The sequence below is a fragment of the Anabrus simplex genome, chromosome 2, assembly GCF_040414725.1.
Source record: "Anabrus simplex isolate iqAnaSimp1 chromosome 2, ASM4041472v1, whole genome shotgun sequence".
Classification (NCBI taxonomy): domain Eukaryota; kingdom Metazoa; phylum Arthropoda; class Insecta; order Orthoptera; family Tettigoniidae; genus Anabrus; species Anabrus simplex.
In genome coordinates, this window is record NC_090266.1 from 319,146,977 (window position 1) to 319,171,714 (window position 24,738).

The 24,738-nt window shown below is 38.8% G+C and overlaps 1 protein-coding gene across 8 annotated transcripts in view; it reads right to left on the reverse strand.

Moving 5' to 3' along the window:
- The window catches only part of LOC136864094 (transmembrane ascorbate-dependent reductase CYB561), a 403,629-nt gene that overhangs the window by 21,385 nt on the left and 357,506 nt on the right, over window positions 1-24,738 (reverse strand). For all 8 annotated transcript variants that reach the window (XM_068225782.1, XM_068225783.1, XM_067140660.2 and 5 more), the window contains 2 exons: window positions 20,164-20,380; window positions 19,298-19,506 (listed from right to left, as the gene is read on the reverse strand). In XM_068225782.1, coding sequence (XP_068081883.1) covers window positions 19,298-19,506; window positions 20,164-20,365 — 411 coding nt within the window. In that variant the 5' untranslated portion in view covers window positions 20,366-20,380. The remainder of the gene's footprint in view (window positions 1-19,297; window positions 19,507-20,163; window positions 20,381-24,738) is intronic.

A 24,738-nucleotide genomic window follows, 5' to 3' on the forward strand; every position in this document is an offset into this window, starting at 1 on the left:
CATGACTGTTCATTTCAGTAATTCTACTTGCATTAGCCGGGATTGAAAATGCAGCTGCATTGGGGAGACGCCAGTGACGATGTCACATAACTGTCATAGACTCCATTTTTTCAAACAGAAATCCATATATAAACGAGGGTTGGAAAGAAAGAAGTGAGAACTAAGTCACCACCTTGCTTATGGACAAGAGAGGGGCGTTGCAGTTCCCAGCATATCTAAGGGAAAGATGTAGCTCTTCAACGCACTCAGAAACACTAGTGCAGTGCATGCAGTCAGAAGAATGTGAAGTTGTTAAGGTATGGCGTGAATGTAGACCACCAAAAACTAATGTTTACTGACAGTGAGCAGTATGCACGGATTAAGATTGAGGCGATATATAGTGCAAACAGAAAGGTATGTCATGTAGGTCTCCAAAAAGCCAGTAGCAAGGAGGACCTGTTATTTCAGATGATGGCCCGTTGACATTCAGGCTTTCAAGAAAGATCTGATGGCTTGGAGAATGTGCCACTTAAGCTCACCAGACAAAGAAATAGTCAACCTAGTGTGCACACACAGATGTCTGTACAGATGGCACATAGGTAGGGCCCCATCTTCATAGATGCACAGGTCGCCGATGCCGAGTCAATTCGAAAGACCTACACCACGCCGTTCTGGAGGCCACTCGCCGTTAAAAATATAAGGAATGATCTCCATTAGGGTAATCACATTAATGAGTTTGTAAAGGAAGTATACGGTATGCATCTCTTCACATGGTTATGAGGGTAATGAGGGGTTGTTTATAGAAGTAAATGAAAGGGCATATAGGTCTCTGGTATAACCCCAATTGGAGTATGTTTGTGACCCTCACCAGGACTACCTGTACCACAACTGGAAATGATCCAAAGGAAAGCAGCATGATTTATTCATGATGATTTCAAACAAAAGAGCAGTGTTACAAACGTTAGGCTGGGAAGACTTGGGATTAAGGAGATGAGCTGCTCAACTAAATGGCATGTTACAGAAATCCATTTCCATAGGGAACTTGAAATATTTGTCCCGAATGAGTAGATTTATCATACCTATATAACTGGTTCATTATTGGACATAATAAATTTTCCAGTTAACTCATTCCTGTTGCCAGCTTTTCACCCCAATGGGCCAATTTGTGCTCATCAGTTGGTAACTAGCACACCTACCAAGATGCATGGTCTTTTATTTTTAATTAATTAATTAATTAATTAAATAAATTAAATAAATCAATTAATTAAATAAATAAATATTGCATAAAAAATGATCAATAAGTTGTTTTTATATGTACAGTACACATGTATCCTTCCTGATTGTTCTATAACAATAACCAATTGATTTTATTATCTTCTAGAGCTGTGTTTAGAATATTGAAATTTAATTCACTATGTTGACTGGAACAGCCACACCTTAACTTTTATTGAAGATAATGTCATATGAACAAAATTAATCATTAATGACAGTTTTGCAGAGAATTTAAATAATGGAGTGAGCAAATTAATTAATCTCTACTTTCTTACGTGTTGATAATATGAACTTTCCTTAAGATGTTATAAGCATAATTAACCAACATTGTGTTTACCTTGTTTACAATAAATATACCTGCTTACACATATTTTATCTGACTAAACAATATTTTCTGTCTTCAATCACAATGCTTAACTGATAATTTTTTTTAAACACATAAATACGCGTGTACCCCTAAATATACAGATATATACAATAAAGGAATGTAGGGTGTTAAATATTTTACTTGTGTTTATTGCTTGATTTTTATGTTTCTTAATCATTGTATACTTCAATGTTGGCAAAACTTTACGATTTAGTTTCATTGAACTCTGTTGCTTCCGCCTCCTGTCAGTATGGCGTCTTGTACACGGACTGTTGAGAGATAAAATGCTGTCTTCATCTTTGACATCACAAGTAGAACAAGCCTTAATTCTCTGTAATTAATATGATCAAAATATGTGTGCTACTTATAAACTTATAATGGGTTTCAACTATCAAGAGTAAAGTATTTAAGTTAATATAAGCCATGCCTCGTGGTAATGATTTTTTATACAGTCCACTTTTAATGCAACATAGGGTGTGAAGATTTTACATATCTAATGTTTTACTTTTCAGCATGTCAGCAAGACCATTTAGTAAGGATAATATATAAACAATTAAAATGGACCAACCTTTATCATTGTTCGTGAAATAAAATAAGAGTTTTGGTCGCGTTACCAACTATTGTTGATCATTGTTTTGAGATTTGAGATTCAAATATACAAAATGATACATCTGCATTTGATAGGTGATGGCAGAATGGTCTTACATTAGTTCTTCCACGGGCAAGATTAAATGAACTTGAACCTAGTAATATTTCTGTGTTAATAAATATGATAAAATTTACAACAGATGGACCTGCTTATATACATTTTATTAAAGTAACCTAATGGATTCATTATCTCCCATCATTGACAGTTAAACTGAACTGTGAAATAACCAAAATTAATCCTGCCAGCGTCCAAACTGATAGCGTTGAATGGAATCAAGTTTGTTATATGATTACAGTTTGTTTGTCTGTCTGTCCAACCCTTGTCCCGTTTCTCTACAGGGTCAGGTATAAGACGAGATGAATCTGTCATGGCGAGTTTCTATGACCGGATGCCGTCCTGATGTCAACCTCATCAGAAGAGTTAATGAGATGAAATGAATGATGTGTGATATATGATAGTAGGAAGAGGCTGAAACCCGGTGCCAGCACATAGCCTACTCCTGTCAAATAGCATCAAGCGATCTTCTCAAGGCTGAACAGTCCATCCGACGGACGAATCACCATCAACAACGTCATGCCCTCCTGCAGAGAAGTTTGGAATTTAATCCAGATTTTTGGCATGCAATCTAGTGATTAGATATTGTATACCACCACTTCCATACCCTGCTGGACAACATTCTGATGGTGAACATCTTTTTGACCAACGGGCTCGAACCGGCTAACCACGGTGTCAGACCGTTTAGACTTCAACGTCTTAACGATGATGGCCACCAAGTGGGCTTATATGATTACAGTGACAAAGTATATCTAAATCTATGACTACAGACAAAGGTGACTATATACATATTTACAAGAATCTTGGTTCTAGTACTACCTACTATACATATGTTATTGAGTATTTACAGATAGATATAGTTCATGGATAGGATGACAATCAGTAGTGGCACTAAGAGGATCGGGGCCCCCCAGCAATAATTAAAAATGGGCCCATCATTTCCTGAGAAGGAAAATTACAAGTTTATTTCGTAGTACAAGGTGGTATATTATTCCAATGAACACCAACGACGGTATTATTATTATATATACCAGAGTTTTGGTCGTGTTACCAACTATTGTTGACAGTTGTATTGAAGATAATAATAATAATAATAATAATAATAATAATAATAATAATAATAATAATAATAATAATAATAATAATAATACCAACAACAGCAGTAAGTTACACAATTTAGTTTTCAAATCCAAAGGAATTAAAATAATACACTTGTATGGTACGAACACACACACACACGCACATGCATGCCCACACATGCAAAAGAAATGCATGTTCCAATTATAGTAACCAAAACACGCTGACCGTCACAATATTAAGAAATAATCTTGTTCCTAGGACCAAGTAATTTACTACTATTTACAACTAAACCATAAATCATAGGCCTCCATAGCTATACTGACTGCCGAGAGTTATAAGCAAGCTCAAAACTTCAGTATTTGAAGTTTAGATAAGAAGTATGTCTTTGTTATTGCATCTTCTCTGACTACTGGGTTCTCAGAACTGGCTAATTACTTCTGAAGCCTTCTTGATTGCTGTGAGTGGCAGCAAGGGATGGTTATTATTGGAACAGGTTGGGAAACCCATAATCTTTCAGAAATAACTACCGTACTCCTATTGACGAGAGAAGCTCTGCACTACGATGACCTACGTTTGGAATAACCCTCTGTAATACAAATAATACCGTGTTGTGTGCTGTAGCTTTATAAATATGTAAAATCACTCTTCAGCTACTGAATTAAAGAATAGTCATGGGCCCTTCACAAGCCATGGGCCCCCGTGCCCCGCAGGGTCTGCAGGGTCCTTATTGCCACCAATGGTTATATGGTTCAGATACACTGAAGAAAATGGAAATTGCAACACCCAGAAGGAGTGGTGCTACATTACTACAATTGAACATGCAGGATGAGTGTTTGGTTGTGATTCGATGATTACACTTTCAGGTCCCTCTGACCACAAGTTTGGACAACAATCAATACAGGATGTGCCCACCATGAGCTGCAATACATTGATGAATTCGTCGAGGGATGGAGTCAATAAGGCCCTGGATCGCTTCCTGAGGAATTGTGGCCCATGCTTGCTGCACTGCACGGGTCAGTTGTTCCAGAGTTGTGGGTGGCTGAGGACGGTTGGCCAGTTGTCGACCCATCATGTCCCACACATGCTCAATAGGACTGAGGTCTGAGGATCTGGCAGGCCATTCTAAGGTTGTGATGTCGTGGAGAGCTTCTCTGGAGATGCGTGCAGTGTGAACCCGGGCATTGTCCTGCTGAAACATCCCATTAGCAATGTTCGCCATCATAGGGACATCCACTGGATTTAATACCCTATCAACGTACTGTCGAGCAGTCATAGTGCCCTCAACAAGCAGTAATTATGATTTCAGATTAAAGCCAATAGCTCCCCAGACCATAATGCTTTGTGTTGGCCCTGTGTGCCTCTCAACAAGAAGATCTGGGCGGCCCCCCTCCCCGGTACGTCGGCGCACACAATTCCGGCAATCACTGCGGGCAAGACAGAAGCACGATTCATCACTAAAGACGACCCTATGCCATTCGTCGACCCATGTCGTTCTTTCTCGACACCAGGCCAGCCTTACACGTCGCTGTTGTGGGGTCAATGGAGCACCTTCTGCAGGGACACGGGCTCGTAAGCCAGCTGCACACAGGCGATTACCAACTATTTGTTGTGTAACGTGGGGTGCCACAGCTGCTCGAATTTGCGCTGCTGTTGCATGGGGTTACATCTGGGCCATCCGAATGATGCGGCGATCCTCTCTCACAGTTGTCTGTTGCCCTGGGCCTGTGCCAGGTCTACGAATGTGGGTACCTTCATTTGACCACTGCTGCCATACACGTTGTACCGTAGATGCCTGTCGGCCAACACATGCAGCAACAGTCCTTAGTGATAATCCAGCCTCACACAGCCCAATTACCCGAGCCCTCTCAAACGGCGACAGTTGATGATAGCGTGCTCTTCTCTGTCGTCGAGGCATGTTTGATGGGGAACACTTCACTGCACAGACTGCAAGTCAACTACGCTACACCAGAGTCCGTGTACTGGAGTTGATTCCTCCGCGACCAATCACGTGGGGAGACCTGTAGCAACAATCCAATGGGTCTGAAACTTTGATCGTTTACACACCTACATGGCATCGTTCCATATCTTGAAAATCAACACAAACGACCAATGCCTTCATGGTGTTGCAATTTCCATTTTCTTAAGTGTATATTAATAGATTATGTCGTAATTCAGATTATGTGGGAAGGTCCTAATCAGAGGTTTAAATATAATTGACATCTATTTCTAAGGTTATTGTTCTTAATGGTTGACTGAGGGCCGAGATATCATGGTGAATGGTGAAGGACTACATGGTGTCATGTTCTGACTTTCAGCAGCATTTATATCAGGCTGTGGCTAGACTACCAGTGATGAGAGGAGGGAATAGGAAGGAAGTGAGGAGTGGAGGGAGAGGTTACCCAAATTCAATCCTTCCTAAGGGGGAGTGACCAGTTTGTTGGTTGGATGAGGGTGTGGTAATAGTGGAGCGGGAATAAGGTATTTCTTACAAGGTGTGCCGAGTAGTCTTAAAGGGTAGTGACAAGGGTGGGGATTTGATAGGGTTGTTGAGGGTCGAAGCTTTTTCTAAGAATCTTTGGAACAGGAGAGAGACATGGGTGTCCAGTTTGGGAAAGGGGAGTATGTCATAAAGGTCTTTGGTATGATTGAGGGGTGGGAGATGGAGAGCAATGCGAACCAGACGACGTTCTATGGATAGGAGAGGGTAGTAGAGGATGGGATGGGAATGGGCGGCAGCTGCCCAGGCAGGGTGACCATAAGTGACAGCAGGTCTGATAGAGTTTTATAGGTAAGGAGGAAGAGATTTATGTTGAGACCCCAGCTGGTGCCAGCCAGTCGGCGAAGCAGCTGGGATATGCTGGTGGCTTTGGATTTGACATTAAGGAAGTGAGGTGTTGGTCACTGGTGATGCCTAGGTATTTCAATGTAGGTTAGGGACGAATGGGGGGAAGGGGGTTCTTATGGATTTTGAGGTGGACGTGTTCAGGTTTTCGAGTGGCGGAGGGGTGTTCACAACAGGGTCAGAGAAAGATGGATTTTGGAAGGGTTGATTTGCAGATGCCAATGCTTATACCAGGAGGTAAAAGGTCAGGTAGGGTTGAAGGATTCCGTTCATGGCTTGGACTGATAGATGGAGGAGCAAGGACTGCTGTATCATTGGCAAATTGGAGGAATTATACTGGGGAGGGTAGTAGGTGGATATCGGCTAAAAAGAGAATGAAGAGCAATGGAGAGAGCGGAGACCCTTGAGGAGATCCTAGATACATCGGGAAGGTCTGAGAGAGCTGGCCTTGGATGGATATGCAGACGGTTCTGTTGTGTAGGTAAGAGGCAAGGAATTGGATCGCAGAGTATGGGAGGGTGAAGAGATGAAGGTTAGAAATTAGGGTAAGATGCCAAATGAAATTGAAAGCTTTATTAAAATCAACAGTAATGGGAAGGCTGCGACAGGCCAAGTTGAAATTATCAGCAATAAATTGGGTGAGGCGGAGGAGCTGGGGTGAAGTGGAAAATTTGGGATGGAAACCACATTGGGAGGGGAGGGTGGTAGTAGGTGGCGGGACTTAAGGTAGGGGTGAATATGGCGAGTTAGGATCCTGTCCAGGATTTTGGTGAGGATGGTTTTAAGATAAATAGGGTGATATGAGTCTGGGTCTGACAGGTCTTTTCCAGGTTTAATGAAGAGGAGCATTGTCGATCGTTTCCAACTGGTGGGATAAAAACTGGTGATGAGGATGAATGTATATAAGGTGGCTAGTAGTAAGAGAAGTTCAGGTGGAGAGCGGATGTGTCAGTAGTGGATGTGATCGAGGCCTGGAGCTGTGTCTCTGGTTTGGGATAGGGCATCTGTGATGTCGGTGAATGTTACTGGGGTGTTTAGGGCGTAGGGTGTGAGGGAATGGTTTGATAATGGTTGTTAGAAGGGCAAGGATAAAAGGTTTTGATAAAAGGTGGGGTCGGTAAGGGAATGATGGATTGTGGGGTTTGGTCGCAGTGGTCCCGGGTTTGATTCCCTGCAAGTTTGGGAATTTTAACCATAATTGGTTAATTCCCCTGGCACGGGGGCTGGATGTGTCGTCTTCAGCATCATTTCATCCTCATCATGACGTGCAGGTCGCCTATGGGAGTCAAATCAAAAGACCTGCACCTGGTGTGCTGAAGTCCTCGGACACATCCCGGCACTAAAAGCCATGCGCCATTTCATTTTTTACTGAAGTTTGTGGAAAGACGAGTATGAAAACAAGGGAGAAGGAAGAACCTTGGTGGAATGAAAGAGTGAGAGCAGCTATCAGGGAAAGAAATCTCCTGCGGAAAGAAATGGATCAGGAGAAAAATAAACCGGATCTTACTAGAGATGACGCAAGAACAGTTACAGAAGAAAAGATCAAGGCATGGAATATATTCACAGTAGAGGCAATAAGAAACTGCTATATAGTGTTATCATATACTGTATAAAGGAAAGGGATGAATACAATAAAGGAACATGAAGATGAAAATGGAAATCTGGTTAGGACAAAAAGTGACATGAGAGAAGTCATGAAGAACCATTTTGACCACCTACTGAATAGATCAGTTCAAGAACAAAATACATAACCAGAAATCCAAGCCTTCAATGAGGAACCTCCCATCACCAGGACAGAAACTGAAACAGCCTTAAAATTTATGCCTAAAGGAAAATCGTCAGGTGCAGAGGAAGTGAATGCAAACACGATAAAGGCAGCAGGCATCCAGGGTGTACAATGGCTGCACAGAGTACTAAATGCCATATGGACAGACAACAAAATACCAGCAGATTGGAGCAAGGGAGTTATAATTTCCCTTTTTAATAAAGGCAGCAGATAGAAACCCACCAACTATAGAGGAATAACACTGCTGTCTCATGGGATAAAAATTCTAGAGAATATCATAGAAAGAAGATTGAGAACCATCATTGAATCACAGTTAGAGGAGGAGCAATATGGATTCAGAAGAAACAGATCAACAATTGATCTAATTTTTAGCACTCACATGCTGATGGAAAAATACTGGGAGAAAGGTAAGAACCTGGTCATTGTATTCCTGGATATAGAAAAGGCCTATGATAGTGTTATAAGAGATAAGGTCTGGGAGTGCCTGAGAAAAAGAAATGTGTCTGAAGGACTGGTAAGGAAAATTCATATGTTGTACAAAGACTGTACTAGCTGTGTACAAATTAGGGAAGGTCAGTCATCATGGTTTGAGACCAAGAGTGGAGTTCAGCAAGGAAGCGCACTGTCCCCATTACTGTTCTTCACTGTCATGGACAATATAATGAAGAATGTCAAGGAAAAGTTAGGTGAACTGAATGCAGTGGCCTTTGCTAATGATTACAATATTTGAAATTAAGAGGGTTCCTCCTATTCAATACAAAGATGTTTATTAACGTGAAAGAATCACACATTGTTCACATGAGGTACTAGTTTCGGCACCAAATATGTGCCATCATCAGCCACAAAGTCAAATCGGGCAAACACAATAAAACCTTAAAACAACTTTAAACACATTATAACACCTGCATGGATGAATATGAAATATGACTTTAAAACAACCTTAAAAACACACTATAATACTTGCACAGATGAATATAAAATAAAATATGGTACATGATGAATTTGCATTTCATTTTAAAATCCGTTAAAATGATGACTCCGTTGTTGTATACCCATGGCGGTTTGTCCAGCTTGTATATATCTTTAGTTTTCTAAAACAGTTAAATTATGCTGCGGAGTTTAATGTCATATGAAGTTGACACTGTGTGTTCTGTAGTTTGGTTCCGAAAAATAAAAGTAAACATGAACTTGGTTAGATCCGAAGAATTAATTCCCACTTCAATATGGGTTAAGGAACCTGGGGAAGAAATTAAAAGTCGAATTAGGCAAAAGATTGGAAGGAAAGATCAAAAAGAAAATTCTAGAAAAACTGAGAGAATACTAGAAACGAACTCACCTTGAGCAGCCTGAGTGATCGGTGGACGGAGCTGGACTGATAGATGCGATTATAAGGTTAAGGGGCACGGCGGAAGGGAGGACATGGGAGGGGTAGAGGCGGAGCAACTGTCACGGAGCTAAGGTGGAGCGGAAGGATGTGGTAGTGGGGGTAAATGATGTGGATATGTACTGCGTATGGTTTGAAAGATCGAATTTTTTTAGGTGGTCTAATATTTCTTAACCATTTAATTAAGAGATCATAAAGAACATTAGATTTCTCGGAAATTTCATTTAAATTATAGTTAGGGTTGAAATATTGATCGCAATGAATGAAACAATTTTTGACAATGTTCATAACTTTGAATGCTATTTGAAGTATCTCAAAATCATGTTCTATATCAGTAAACTTATGATTAGAGTCGTGAATGTGTTGGCCTATAGCAGAAAACTTTTTGCTAGTTGTTTTACGTCGCACCGACACAGATAGGTCTTACGGCGACAATGGGACAGGAAAGGGCTAGAAGTGGGAAGGAAGCGGCCGTGGACTTAATTAAGGTACAGCCCCAGCATTTGCCTGGTGTGAAAATGGGAAACCACGGAAAACCATTTTCAGGGCTGCCGACAGTGGGGTTCGAACCTACTATCTCCCGAATACTGGATACTGGCCGCACTTAAGTGACTGCAGCCATCGAGCTCGGTTCGTTGAAGTGCTCTGAATATCTGGTTGTGAAGTTGCGTCCTGTTTGTCCCACATAGGAGGCGCTGCAGTCGATACACTTGAATCTATAGATTCCAGATTTGGAAAATCTGTTAGAGGTGTTGACTGATGTTGAATTATGTATAATTTCTGAGGTCCTATTATTAGTTCTGAAGAAGATTTTTACGTTATGTTTTCGAAAAACATTGGTGATTTGATGGTTACCGTCGTTGAATGTAAGAGTAGAACAAACATTAGTTATAGGTTTTTCTTTTGTGAGAGTAGTCTTGGGCCGGTGTCTAAATTTATTAACTGTTCTATAACTGATCTGCTGTAACCGTTGAATTTTGTGATTGCTCTTATAGTGTTGAGTTCGCTATTGAGGTCTTTTTTAGACACAGGTACCGTGAATGCACGATGAACCATGCTATTATACGCTGCACGTTTGTGTGTTTGAGGGTGTATGGAATCTTGACGAATAGTATTGGCAGTTTGTGTCTGTTTTCTGAAGATTCTATATGAAAGATCAGACGGATTTCTGAGAATAGTTAAATCCAGAAAATTAATTACTTTATTATTTTCGGACTCAAGCGTAAATTTGATGTGGGGGTCAATGTTGTTTAGTCGCATTCTTGATTTCTTCATCCATTATAACAAATGTGTCGTCAACGTATCTGGCCCACATGAGGATGTTTGGAAAAGTATTGCTATTTATTTTTGTATATTCCAGAAAATCTAAATAAATGTCCGCTAGAATTCCCGATGCGGGTGATCCCATGGCCAGTCCATTTTGTTGATAGATGGTTTCATCAAATTTAAAGAAATTATTGTTGATGACCAGTTTCAGAAGAGAAATAAAATCTTGTATTTCTAATTTGCTGAGAGAGCTCTGTTTGTTTAAGTTATCTTCAATAATGGAGAAAAGTTTGGTTGTGGGTATGCTTGAATACATATTTACTATGTCGAGAGAATGAAGGGTATGGTTGGGTTGTACATTAAATTACTTCATTTTTTTCAATTAGTTCGGTAGTGTTCTTGATGGATTTTTTAGAGAGAAATTGATAATTGTTAGTTAAAAATCGTTGAACAAATTGCGCAATTTTATATAGAGGGCTGGGTTTATAGTTAATAATAGGCTGGATAGGAACGTCAATTTTATGTATTTTAGGGAGGGCTTTAACTGTGGGTAAACCTGGATTCATATTTAATAGTATCGATTTTTCTTGATCTGTAAGAAGAAAAGATATATTCTTTAATGTTTGTTTTAATTGTCGCTGTATTTTCTGTGTAGGATCTTTATTGATTATTGTAAACGTGTTGTTGTTAAAAAATTCTTTGGTTTTAGATATGTAATTAGTTTTGTCCATGATAACTGTAGTATTTCCTTTATCAGCTTTTGTGACAATTAGATCGTTATTTTTAATTTTCTTTTTGAGTTCCGCGATTTGTTTATGTTCGGAAGTAAAATTATTGGCATTAGAATTGATAGGGGGATTTCTTTTATTTACGTTATTAGAACTGAACATCTTATCTAGTTTTCTTTTCACTTCAAATCTAATTTCGTCTTGATCTTCTAGCGGCATTTTATTGATTGTAGCTTCCGACACAATAATTCAGTTAGTGACTGCGTTTATTTTGTTCATATTGGGCCAATTATGCTTCGGACCCTTCGCTAAAATGGCGGTTTCTTCCATGGATAAAATTACGTTCGAAAGATTGACTACAGGAGGATGGAAATTTTCGATTAAGTTTCTTTGCAAACTGGTTTCTTTGGGCTGAGTTTTTGATGCATTTCTGTTCATTTTTAATGCAGCTAATTTCTTCTCTAACGTAAACTGTGTTTGTGAGACTATGTCAAACATTTTATTATTAACCTGATTTAGAAATAAATTCCATTGAATGCCAGGAAGCAGATTGGCTGCTTCAAGGTGAGTCTCGTAAAGTCTATTGTTTAAAAACAATTTTTTCTTATATATAAAAAACGAAGTTCGTGTTTCAACCAAATTTTGTTCGTTTTTTGTTGGGCTTGGACGGAATGTGGTGCGGAACGATGTTTTTTGAGCGTTCCTTAATTTCAAATATTGTATTCCCACTTCAATACAGATCATGAAATTTCTAAATATTAATGAACTTTGCTAATAATATCATGATTTGGGGTGAAACAGAAGAGGAAGTACAGACCAGACTCAACGTATGGAAATCCCATTTCTAGGAATATAATCTCAACATCAGCGAGACCAAGACAGTGGTGATGGCAGTCAACAGAGAAAGGCATCCAGTAAGTGTAAAACTAGGAGACCACCTGTTTGAGTGTGTGGATAATTTTCCTTACCTTGGAAGTGTAATCTCCAGTGATAATTTGGTCAGAAAGGAAATTACAGAGTGCAAAATTGATCAGAGTTCTACCAACAAGTAAGAGCACTTTTATGGGAGGACATTATTCCAAAACCTGCCAAACTGATGATGTTTAACAGCTATTTCATACCAATATTGACCTATGGTATTGAAGCATGCACCCTCACAAAAAGAGATTCATTAAGACTGCAAGCATCAGAGATGAAATTTCTAAGATCCACCATCCAGAAGACCAACATGGACAAGTTAAGAAATGAGGAGGTGAGGAAAGAAGTCAGAATGAAGACATTTCTATTAGACCGAATTGGCACATTCAGACTACAGTGGTACGGGCATGTGATGAGGATGGAGCCTACAAGAACAGCCAGAATAAATTTGGAAAGACAGCTTGAGGGGAAAAGACCTGCAGAAAGACCTAAAACCTGATGGATGGACATGATTAAGTTTGATCTAGTTACCAGAGGATGGGCAGTGGATGATGTTATACATGACAAGTTGTATATGGACAGGAAGAAGTTGAAGAGGCTGATTAACAGTACTCGGGAAAATGGAACTGTACAATGATGATGATGATAGCGTTTAGTATCAATAAGTTGTGATAGTACATTTATCACACCCTCGCACTATATTGAGAACTAAAAGATATTATTGGCTTCATTATTTTTTATTTTTTTTTGGCTATTGGCTTTACGTCGCACTGACACAGATAGATCTTATGGCGACGATAAGACAGGAAAGGACTAGGAGTGAGAAGGAAGCGGCCATGGCCTTAATTAAGGTACAGCCCAGCATTTGCCTGGTGTGAAAATGGGAAACCATGGAAAACCATCTTCAGGGCTGCCGACAGTGGGGTTCGAACCCACTATCTCCCGAATACTGGATACTGGCCGCACTTAAGCGACTGCAGCTATCGAGCTCGGTCTTCATTATTATTATTATGTTTGTATATTTATTCTAAATATATTAAGCTGGAAGGTCTTCATATGTGATATGCATAATTTGTTTTGTACAAGCAGATGGAAAAACAGTGCTATTTATAACTTGGAAAGTTTCTGTGAGTCGTATGGAACAGCCCAGAGTCTGATGGGGTGGGACCCGGAAGAGGTTCGGGGCGGGGTCTTGCTATAGCAAGAGGATCTTCCACTCATGATCGGATCGCCTGGATCAACCTAGATGTATCATGTGAGAATAGGGGGAAGCTGAGGTCTATTTAGGCATGTGAGAAAACAGTGGAGAGGACTTTACTTAAAATTTTTCAGGAGATGTAACTATGGTGGAAAGGAGGTGGACTTGCCTTAAAACTTGTGGAATGTGGTTGATGTGAAATTTTTGTGGAATGTGAAGTGTGGTACTGGCCTACAAACTGTAGAGTGCTTAGGGACTTGGTATTTTATCACTTGCAGTGGCTTGGTGTCTTATGTATTGGTGAAAGCTATGAGATACTGTATCTCAGATTTTCCATAATTTATATTCTGGAACAACAAGTGTGTGTTGCCAAAGTGAAAGTGACTTTAAACCAAGTCAATCAGTGAACACAGAATTATAAAGGTACTGTATCAATGTGATATAACAAGTGCCAATAATGAGAATATGCAAGTTGTGTTGATACACGGAGATGGTGAAGGGTATTTTATACAAATATATGCTTTGTAATTAATGTTCATCAGGCTGCCTACAAGTGGTAGCTTGGTCCTCACATTTGGTTTCCCACTGTTGTTGTTGTTGTTGTTGTTTTAAGATAACTGTGTAAATATGAAGTCTTCCAGCACTATTTTGTGAGTGTATTTTATGTATATTTTGGTGTGTTGATGAGGTGCTCATGCATGGATATTTTTCAGAATATAGTTAGTTATTTTAGAATCAGTGGAGTTATTGACGAACCCAGGTGCATTTGCTACCTATTTAGTCATTTTCAGAAGGTTAGGTAAAGTCTGAAGCAGATGTACCAGTACACAGCTTTATGTACACGCCCTGGGAGAGAGAATTATCATGCTCTATTAAAATTCTAGGGATCCATTTAGGTCAACATGGCGCCCATGATACGGATATTTTGATTAATTAATTTTATTAATTTATTTTATTATAATTATTTTATTGAGGTGTTTTATTTATTCAGGTGTCTTACATATATTACAAACAATGCCCAAGTGTGAGGCGATCAAGTACTTTATTTTATTAATATTGTATTATTTTAATCATATTTCAATGGTTATCAATTGGTATTAAGATTAGATTTCAATTGGCGCCCGATGTGGGGTAATGGTTATTAACAATTTTTATTTAATAATATTATAAAGTGTTTAAAGATTGGGTTTTCCAAATATGCTTAAAATTTCTCAAATTATTCCAGTGTTCAAAACTGGTGACACCTTCCCCAAAATTACCGTGCAGTCTCAATTGTTCCCATATTATCTAAAATTGTTGAATCGGTTATTTACAGTAAACTTAGTAACTACTTTGAAACTCATGCCCTGTTGTCTAGTAATCAATATGGATTCCAAGAGGGTAAAAGTCCTACCTCTACTGTTCTGGAAATTGTCAATCAAACTTTAACAGCTTTTGAAAATAGGAAAATGGATTCTCTAGTTTTATGTGATTTGAGTAAAGCATTTGACCGTACTAATCGTGACATTTTGTGTCCGGCTCCATGGCTAAATGGTTAGCATGCTGGCCTTTGGTCACAGGGGTCCCGGGTTTGATTCCCGGCAGGGTCGGTTATTTTAACCATAATTGGTTAATTTCGCCGGCACGGGGGCTGGGTGTATGTGTCGTCTTCATCATCATTTCATCCTCATCATGACGTGCAGGTCGCCTACGAGTGTCAAATCAAAAGACCTGCATCAGGCGAGCCAAACTTGTCCCCAGACACTCCCGGCACTAAAAGCCATACGCCATTTCATTTCATTTTCATGACATTTTGTTGGGAAAACTTCAGTATTATGGCATAAATAGTCCCACTTTGGATGTAATTAAGATATATTTAAGTAACAGATGCCAGTTTGTAGCAATTAGAAATAGACATTCTACATTGAAAGATGATACGACAGGCATTCCACAAGGATCTGTGCTTGGCCCATTTCTCTTTAATGTTGCTGTTAATGACTTACCACAAAATGTTGTGCCACAATCAGTTATATCATATGCAGATGATGCAACACTAATTAACATGAACTAGAACTGCAGTGAAATGGCTTTTATTTAATATACTACTCTGCAATGTGAATAAAACTCAACATCTTCTGTTAGGATTGTCTAATAATATAGAAATTCAGTCAGTTAAGCTACTGGGTATTGATACTGATACCAAATTAAGCTGGGATGTACATGCCAATCATGTCTGTAAAACAATATCACGGGTCTCACGTGGAAATTGAGAGAATTAGTAACAGCAGACTATTTGAGAAATGGCATATTTCAGACTCTTCCAGTCCCATATTTCATATAGACTGCTATCGTGGGAGCATTCATCTTATGTCCATAATGTATTGCTAATACAGAAGAAGCTTGTTCATGTAATGAGTAAAGCTGATTCTTTTGAGCACTGTCATCCCCTTTTTACCAGGCTTAAAGTATTAACAATTATAAATCTATATATTTTTATTTCATTATTGTATGTTGAAAACCATCTGAATGAACTTACCATCAGAGAAAACATCCACCAACTCAATACTCGAAATAAGAGTAATATTGATGTCCCAAGACATCGATTTGTGAAAACAGCTAACTCACATAAAGTAAACAGTATAATATTTTTAATGAATCACCATTCTCTGCACAAGATGTGTTCATCAATCATTTTAAACGAAAACTGCATAACTGGATGGTAGAAAATCCATTTTATGATGTAAAGGAATTCTTGGAAATGAACATTTTTAATATTGACTTTTTTAACTGTATATAGATGATAACAGAAATAATACTGTAATACTGAATGACAAAACCTATTTCATGAAAATGATCGATACTGAATAAATATTCTTATTCTTTAACCTAGATTCTTCTACACAATATACAAACTAAACTACGTACCACTGCACCTGTGTGCTGCTCATGTGGAACATAATTTTACAGGAGTGATGCAAGTGTGGAAGCAATGGATTGACAAGACCTGGTCTTGTTAAAAATCCAGTTGTGAATCACAGACTGTGATGACACCATGGGATGTCAGGCCTCTATCTGCAAGGCAGTGATGGATATTACAGCATCAATACCAGTGTTGGTATAATTATGGAGCACTGTAAAGGTGTGACATTGTGTGCTTGTAATATTTAATGATGTCTGCTTTGGAGAGGACAAGTTACACAGACACCTTTATGTCGGATTCCCTTGACCCAGGACCATCAATGTTTCTGGCTAGAATGGGTTAATGATCACTAGGTTCTGGATTCTTATATAATTACATATTTCATACCTTTACTTATAGACCACTGAAAATGTCTACGAATTGTGGTTCTGATATGGTTATACTTGGGTTTCATTTTACATATTATATGAAGAATGTAACAGTTATGGACATATAAACAATACTAACACAATTTAGTAATGCTTGTTTATTTCATTTTCAGGGCACGAGGACAACAGGAAATTAGCTACACTTATAGACTGTGTGTAACACTATGCTATTTTACAGTGCAACCTGCCTGGTGGCGATGATGATTAAGGTGTGAAGTCTATATGGTTCGACACCGTGATTAACCAGTCTGAGTCCTGTTGGTTGAAAAAAGTTTCACCAACAGAATGTTGGCTCGCAAGGTAGGATAGGTGGTGGTATACAACTTCTAAACACTAGATTGCATGCCAAAAGCCTGAATTCAATTCCAAACCTCTCTGCAGTGTTCATATGGAGTGAGGGCATATGACACTGTTGATGGTGATCTGTCTGTCGATAAGCCTTGAGCATCTATCTTGGTGCTATAAGACAGGAAGGAGTAGGCTATATGCCCACACTAGGTCTCACCCACTCCCTTCCTACTATCAAATATCACATTATTCATTTCATCTCATTAACTCCTCTGATGATGTTGATGTCAGGAAGTCATCCAGTTGTAAAAAATTGCTACCAAGATTCATCTTCTTTCATACTCGACCCCAGACAGAAACAGGCGAAGGCTGGATATACAGTACACTCCACGACTGACAGTGCATAACACTTCTTCTTCTTTGTCGTTTAAGCCTACTGAGGACCACGGGGCTCGTATCTACTCTTCGGTAAAGTTGTTGCTTTCTTCTTCTTCCAATACTCCTTCATTTGCTGACTATGAGCCAACTTTCTCTCCTCCATCCACTTAGTTCCTGTAGTCTTCTTACTTGTAAGGGACGTTGGGAAAACTCTGTGTCGGATGGCTTGACGGAACAGTAGTCAGTCATGAGTTTGTCCCAGTGGGATATCTAGTTGTTCCATATCCGACTTAACTGATGTGATCCATTTGTTCTTAGAAGCCTTGCCTCTTCCTGTTACTGTGAATATCCTGTTGGTGAGTCTTTTGGAATCCAGACGGGCCAAGTGTCCATAAAAGGTCAGGCGCCTTTTCCTTATAGATGTGATGACGTCCTCCTGGTGTTCATACAGTTTATCATTATGGCGGACTCTTTAAGTGCCTCCTTCCTCTCTGATTGGTCCTAATATCCTCCTCAGGATCTTCCTCTCTTTTAACTCCAGCTTTCTGAGTGGGCCCTTCCTAGCCATTACAAGGCACTCGGAAGCATACAGAACAGTTGGTTTGACGACCGAGTTGTAGTGTCTGAGTTTGAGGTTCTTGGAGAGGCACTTAGATGAACAGATACTACGACACGAGTGATAAGCCCTTTCAAACTTGGTGCATAACACTGTTTTTAAATTTTTGAAGTTTTTGATTATGTCTTTAATTTGAAATAAGTAACTAGACTTACTGTCAACATTAGATAACAGTAGACTATGTAAATTATTCAAAGCAAAAAGGATAATTTTATTGTAAAATATGGAGGCATTGAAAACAATTTTACTGTCTTATATGAAAACCGTAATTCATAGTAAAAGGAATATACAAATATTTTTGCAAATTTATGCATTAATACTACTACACATTTTGTGAATATTACATACTTCACTGATATTTATGCACTTTGATATCATTTTAAAAGGTAGGCCCTACTGAACACAAACAGTGGCATGCAGATTGGAAAATCATTGTATCTTTTTGGACAATTCTCACTTGGACTAAAATGATGGCTGTGCACACATTAGATGACATTGTGGTGAGCAGTATCTTTCAGCACTGGCCGTGTGCCAGGCATGATAGTGTGGGGTGATCTTGGCTGCTATGAATTGAGGGTAATTTCACCAGCACCCAGAATACCCTTTGTTCAGCACACTCCTTACATTATATTCCAGTAAGACAATGCCCTAGCACATATTTAAATCAATTTTGATACCATTTCCTCAGCCATTATTGAGACCCTGAAAAACTAATGCACGTTGTTATGAACCACTTATTACTAATACTTTAATACTAATAATTTACTAATAATACTAATACTAATAATTTTGGTATCTTTAGGGGTTTAAAAGTTCTTTGGGGAGAACATTTTAGCTCACTGACCCTTTATATGACTTGGACTGGGAAGAAGAATAATACCTCAATCTTAGTCATTCTGGAGCAGGTTTCTCGTTCAGCTTCAGCAAAGTTTCCTGTCATATAAGCCATGGATTCTTTCCCAATCTAAGCCAGAATTAATTACATGCTGTCTCAAGCCCCCAATAAGAAAGAGCTATACATGCAACAACTTTCTGTAGTACATGCAGCTAATGATGCCAATAACTGCTAACATCAGTACCATAATGCAACTTAGGTATTACTAAACAGGGATGTTATCACCCATCCGTTAATAATAATATATAAGAACAATGTTCCAGCTTTTACCTGACAGCAGAAGAGGATAACTGCAACTAGGCCAATCCAGCTGTGTAGAGTGTACAGGTTTGGTGTTGGAGGTGTAGCAAGGTTGTGAGAATCAAACACAGCTTGCAGACCAATTACACTGAGAATAAATGCTATTACATGAATGATAGCATGAGTTAACTTAAGGTTGCGCTTGCTGTTGTTTGGAAAAGCTCTGTATACCATGATTGCTGTGGAAGGAGGAAAAGAAAAGTTAAGTATACATGTAGTGCACCAAATAATGATGATGATGATGATGATCATCATCATCATCATGTCTTGCAAGGGGATAATGGCTAATAAAGACAACTGACTGTTCTACGATTCAATCACGAGTATTAGAGTTGAGCATTTGATCAAGCACACAGCTAACTCAAGTTAGACTGAAGGAAAGCAAAAATTCACAACTTAACCTAGTTAGACTTAGAATAAACAATATATGGTACTCTATAAAATTTCAACATACCAGTAGTTATTCAAAACTTAAGAACCACACTTTTTTCTGCATTTTGATCTTTTACATTTTAATATCTATATTCTGTATGCATAAGTCCCTCATGAAGCCTTTATTATTCATCTCATAAAAAATATATATAATACTGAATTTATTAAGTCTAGGTTTAGCAACCAGAAGCATGTTACAGTATAATCTGCTCTAGATAATTATCCAAGTTTTCCCACCTTGATTATTAGTGAAATGTTCATCAAGTAAAGAGTCCTAGAAAGATGTCCACAATAGTGCAGATACAAGTAATAAGTATATCAGGCAAGTTACCACTATTTGGTAGAGAGGATCAAAGATAAATGAGCTATGGAAGGGTAAAAGGTCTTGATTTAAATATACTTACAATCAGCATAGAGGAATATCATTCCAATAGTCATCAGTACAGGATGCCAATTAAATTCTAAAGCAGGATTAGATCTCCAAGAAAATCCTCCGTGGTAATATCCCAACCAAACTGTCATCAAAATAATGGTTAATGCACCAGTGAGTTCTATCAGCGCAAAGACCACCGAGAAGCCTTCTGGTCTTGGACGTTGATTATCCATGGCCTCTGGCAAAACCTAAAAACAAGAAAAGGACATTTAGAATTTTCAATATATTATTTTACAGGAAAATGTTTCATAAGAGCACAGTTAGGAGGTGCTATGGATGCAGGTCTGTGAAATTCTCAAGGTAGACATGGCCAAAGTGTGAGAACATTATGAAAAGGATCCTTCTTATAATTCCATTCCCCATTTAGAGACAGATTTGTAGAGATAAGAACCATATACTTGCATCGGTACCAGTAAAGTTGTTTGTAGAAGCATTGCACTGCCACATTACGAGGAGAGTTTACTATCTGTACTCAGTCATATGACAATCCCAAAAAATCATATAGTGAGATTTATAGGAGGACAGAGCAAGAGTTTTTCAAAATACAGACATTGTGCTAGCATTGTGCTTAACTGAAAGGATGCTTCTTTCCTCAGTGGGACAGCTGAGACTGCAAAAATTGTCAATTATGAGTAAATGTATGACTAAACACTAGCAAGTTTTCATTTCTAGTTATGGACCTATCTCATACCATCAGCTCTTCAAGGCAAATGTCAAATTTAGTGTGTGTATGTGAAAAGCTAGCTTGTAGATTTTTTCTTTCTTTTTTCAAGTTGCTTTACGTTGCACCGACACAGATTGGTCTTATGGCGACGATGGGACAGGAAAGGGTTAGAAGGGAAGGAAGCAGCCATGGCCTTATTTAAGGTACAGCCCCAGCATTTGCCTGGTGTGAAAATAGGAAACCACGGAAAACCATCTTCAGGGCTGCCAACAGTGGGACTCGAACCCACTTCCTCTCGAATACTGGATACTGCCCGCACTTAAGCTTGTAGTTTTATGTGACAGTTTATAATGTAATTGTAGTCATAGGACCTCCTACTGTCCATCTCCCAACATTATCGAGGTCATTTTGGAGTTGTTCACAATCTTGTAACTTATTTATTACTCTGTACAGAATAACATCATCTGCGAAAAGCCTTATCTCTGATTCCACTTCTTTACACATATCATTGATATATATAAGAAAACATAAAGGTCCAATAATACTGCCTTGAGGAATTCCCCTCTTAATTTTTACAGGGACAGATAAAGCTTCACCTACTCTAATTCTCTGAGTTCTATTTTCTAGAAACAGAGCCACCCATTCAGTCACTCTTTTGTCAAGTCCAATTGCACTCATTTTTGCCAGTATTCTCCCATGATCTACCCTATCAAATGCCTTAGATAAGTCAATCACAATACAGTCCAATTGACCTCCTGAATCCAGTATATCTGCTATATCTTGCTGGAATCCTACAAGTTGGGCTTCAGTGGAATAACCTTTCCTAAACCCAAACTGCCTTCTGTCAAGCCAATTATTAATTTTGCAAACATGTCTTATATAATCAGAAAGAATGCTTTCCCAAAGCTTACATACAATGCATTTCAAACTGACTGGCCTGTAATTTTCAGCTTTATGCCTATCACCCTTTCCTTTATATACAGGGGCTACTATAGCAACTCTCCATTCATTTGGTAAAGTTCCTTCATGCAAACAAAAATCAAACAAGTACTTCAGATATGGTACTATATCCCAACCCATTGTCTTTAGTATATCTCCCGAAACCTTATCAATTCCAGCTGCTTTTCTAGTTTTCAACTTTTGTATCTTACTGTAAATGTCATTGCTGTCATCGGTAAATTCTAATACTTCTTTAGTATTATTCACCTCCTCTACCTGGACATTATCCTTGTAACCAACAATCTTTACATACTGCTGACTGAATACTTCTGCCTTTTGAAGATCCTCGCATACACACTCCCCTTGTTCATTAATGATTCCTGGAATGTCCTTCTTGGAACCTGTTTCTGCCTTAAAGTACCTATACATACTCTTCCATTTTTCACTGAAATTTGTATGGCCGCCAATTATGCTTGCCATCATGTTATCATGACTTCTTTGCTAGATTCAATTTCCTAGTAAGTTCCTTCAATTTCTCCTTACTTCCACAGCCATTTCTAACTCTATTTCTTTCCAACCTGCACCTCCTTCTTAGTCTCTTTACTTCCCTGTTATAATATAGTGGATCTTTACCATTCCTTACCACCTATTTTCACATTCCTCAACAATTGCTTTAAACCCATCCCAGAGTCTGTTTACATTTTTATTTACCGTTTTCCACCGATCATAGTTGCTTATTAAAAACTCCCTCATGCCTGTTTTATCACCAATATGGTACTGCCTAACAGTCCTAATTTTAATCTCTTCCTTTCTTTCACATTTATTTTTAATTACCACAAAAACAGCTTCGTGATCACTAATACCATCTATTACTTTGGTTTCTCTATAGAGCTCATCTAGTTTACCAGCACCACATCCAGAATATTCTTCCCTCTAGTTGGTTCCATCACTTTCTGAATCAGGTGCCCTTCCCATATTAACTTATTTGCCACTTGTTGGTCATGCTTCCTGTCGTTCGCATTACCTTCCCAATTGACATTTGGTAAATTGAGATCACCCGCTACGATCACATTCCTTTCCTTATCGTTTCCCACATAGCTGATTATCTTATCAAATAATTCTGAATCAGCATCTGCGCTACCCTTTCCTGGTCTGTACACTCCAAAGACATCAAGTTGCCTATTATCTTTAGAAATGAGCCTTACCCCTAGAATTTCGTGCTTGTCATCTTTAACTTTTTCGTAGCTTACAAAATCTTCTTTCACGAGAATGAATACTCCCCCTCCTACCTTTCCTATCCTATCTCTACGATACACCCTCCAGTTCCGTGAGAAAATTTCTGCATCCATTATATCATTTCTCAGCCATGATTCAACTCCTATTACAATATCTGGTAAGTATATATCTATTAAATTACTTAATTCTATTTCTTTCTTTACAATACTTCTACAGTTGAGCACTAACAGTTTTATGTCATCCCTAGATTTCCAGTTCCCTGTTCCCTTAACACCGCTGCCTAGTGCACCCTGTTTCCCTGAATGCAGCTCCTTATAACCCTTCTAAACAAATTTCCTAACTTATATGTACCACTGCGGTTTAAGTGAAGGCCATCTGAGCGCAGATCCCTATCTCCTACCCACCCATTAGGATCTAGAAATTTCACTCCCAGTTTCCCACATACCCACTCCATAGTCTCATTTAAATCCCCAATCACCTTCCAGTCAGCATCCCTCCTACACAGTATTCCACTGATAACAATCTCTGCTTCCTTCCACTTTATCCGTGCTGCATTTACCAGATCCCACACATCCCCAACTATGTTGATACTTATACCTGCTTGTCTTACGTTGTTAGTACCAACGTGAAACACTACCACTTTCTCCTTTCTCTCCTCCTTCTCTTCTACTTTCTTCAACATCTGTCTTAACCTAATTCCTAGATAACACTCTACCCTGGTACCCTTTCCTCCACACACTTTCCCGACATGTCTAACGATAGAATCCCCCATGACCAGAGCCTCAACCCTACCCACCTCATTTGATCCCCTCCCCTCCTGGTCAGTCCTATCTTTCCTGACAGCTGCAGAAGCTACTTCCTCCTCCCTTTTCTCCATCCCATGATCTTGTTCCTCCAGTTTTACGTGGAATCTGAACCAGTGATATGAGTTTTAATTTCAAAAATCCCACATATATTGGTCAGTATTGGAATCGCAGGCACTTGGTGAGAAGCCAGTGATGATAACAGTCAGCTATCATGACCCCTAGTGTGTGTGAATCTCATCAGCTAATTACAGTTACTTCTTTTCAGTGCTTTTGCAAGTTGAAATATTTCAGACAAGACTTTTAGATATGCTAAGTGACAAATTCAAATATGGATACCTGTAATTAATACATTGTATATGATCCTAGTCTGTTGTAAAACTCTTCAAAATGACCCATGGCACGAATGATTGATAAATCTCATCACAGCATTAACCATGTTCTCTCATCTCGTCACACAGAAAGGTTAAAATTCTGGCGTTTCTTTATGTACAATTCAGAATACTATTTCTTTGACAGGAGCAGGGAAAAATATTCCATTAAGAAACATACCATGACAATTATGGCAGAATGAGTTGAACTCACTCTAGGAATCTTGTAGCTATATGCCTGCATTAGGGAGATGGTGGGTTTGAGCCGCACATCTGCAGCCCCAAAGATGGCTTTCCATGGTTTCCCATTTTCAAACCAGGTAAATTCCAGTTACATACTATGAATCTCAAATTAAATCCATATTGACGGTTGATCTTCTTACAAAAATTTTACAAAACTATTTTAATCCTCCTAGTCAGTGCTTAACTTTTACGTCTAATTAAGACGAAACTTCACACATAAATAGACATGTTTCGACCTGGCATTGGGTCATCCTCAGTAAGACATGTGTAACGAATTAAAAACATAGGAA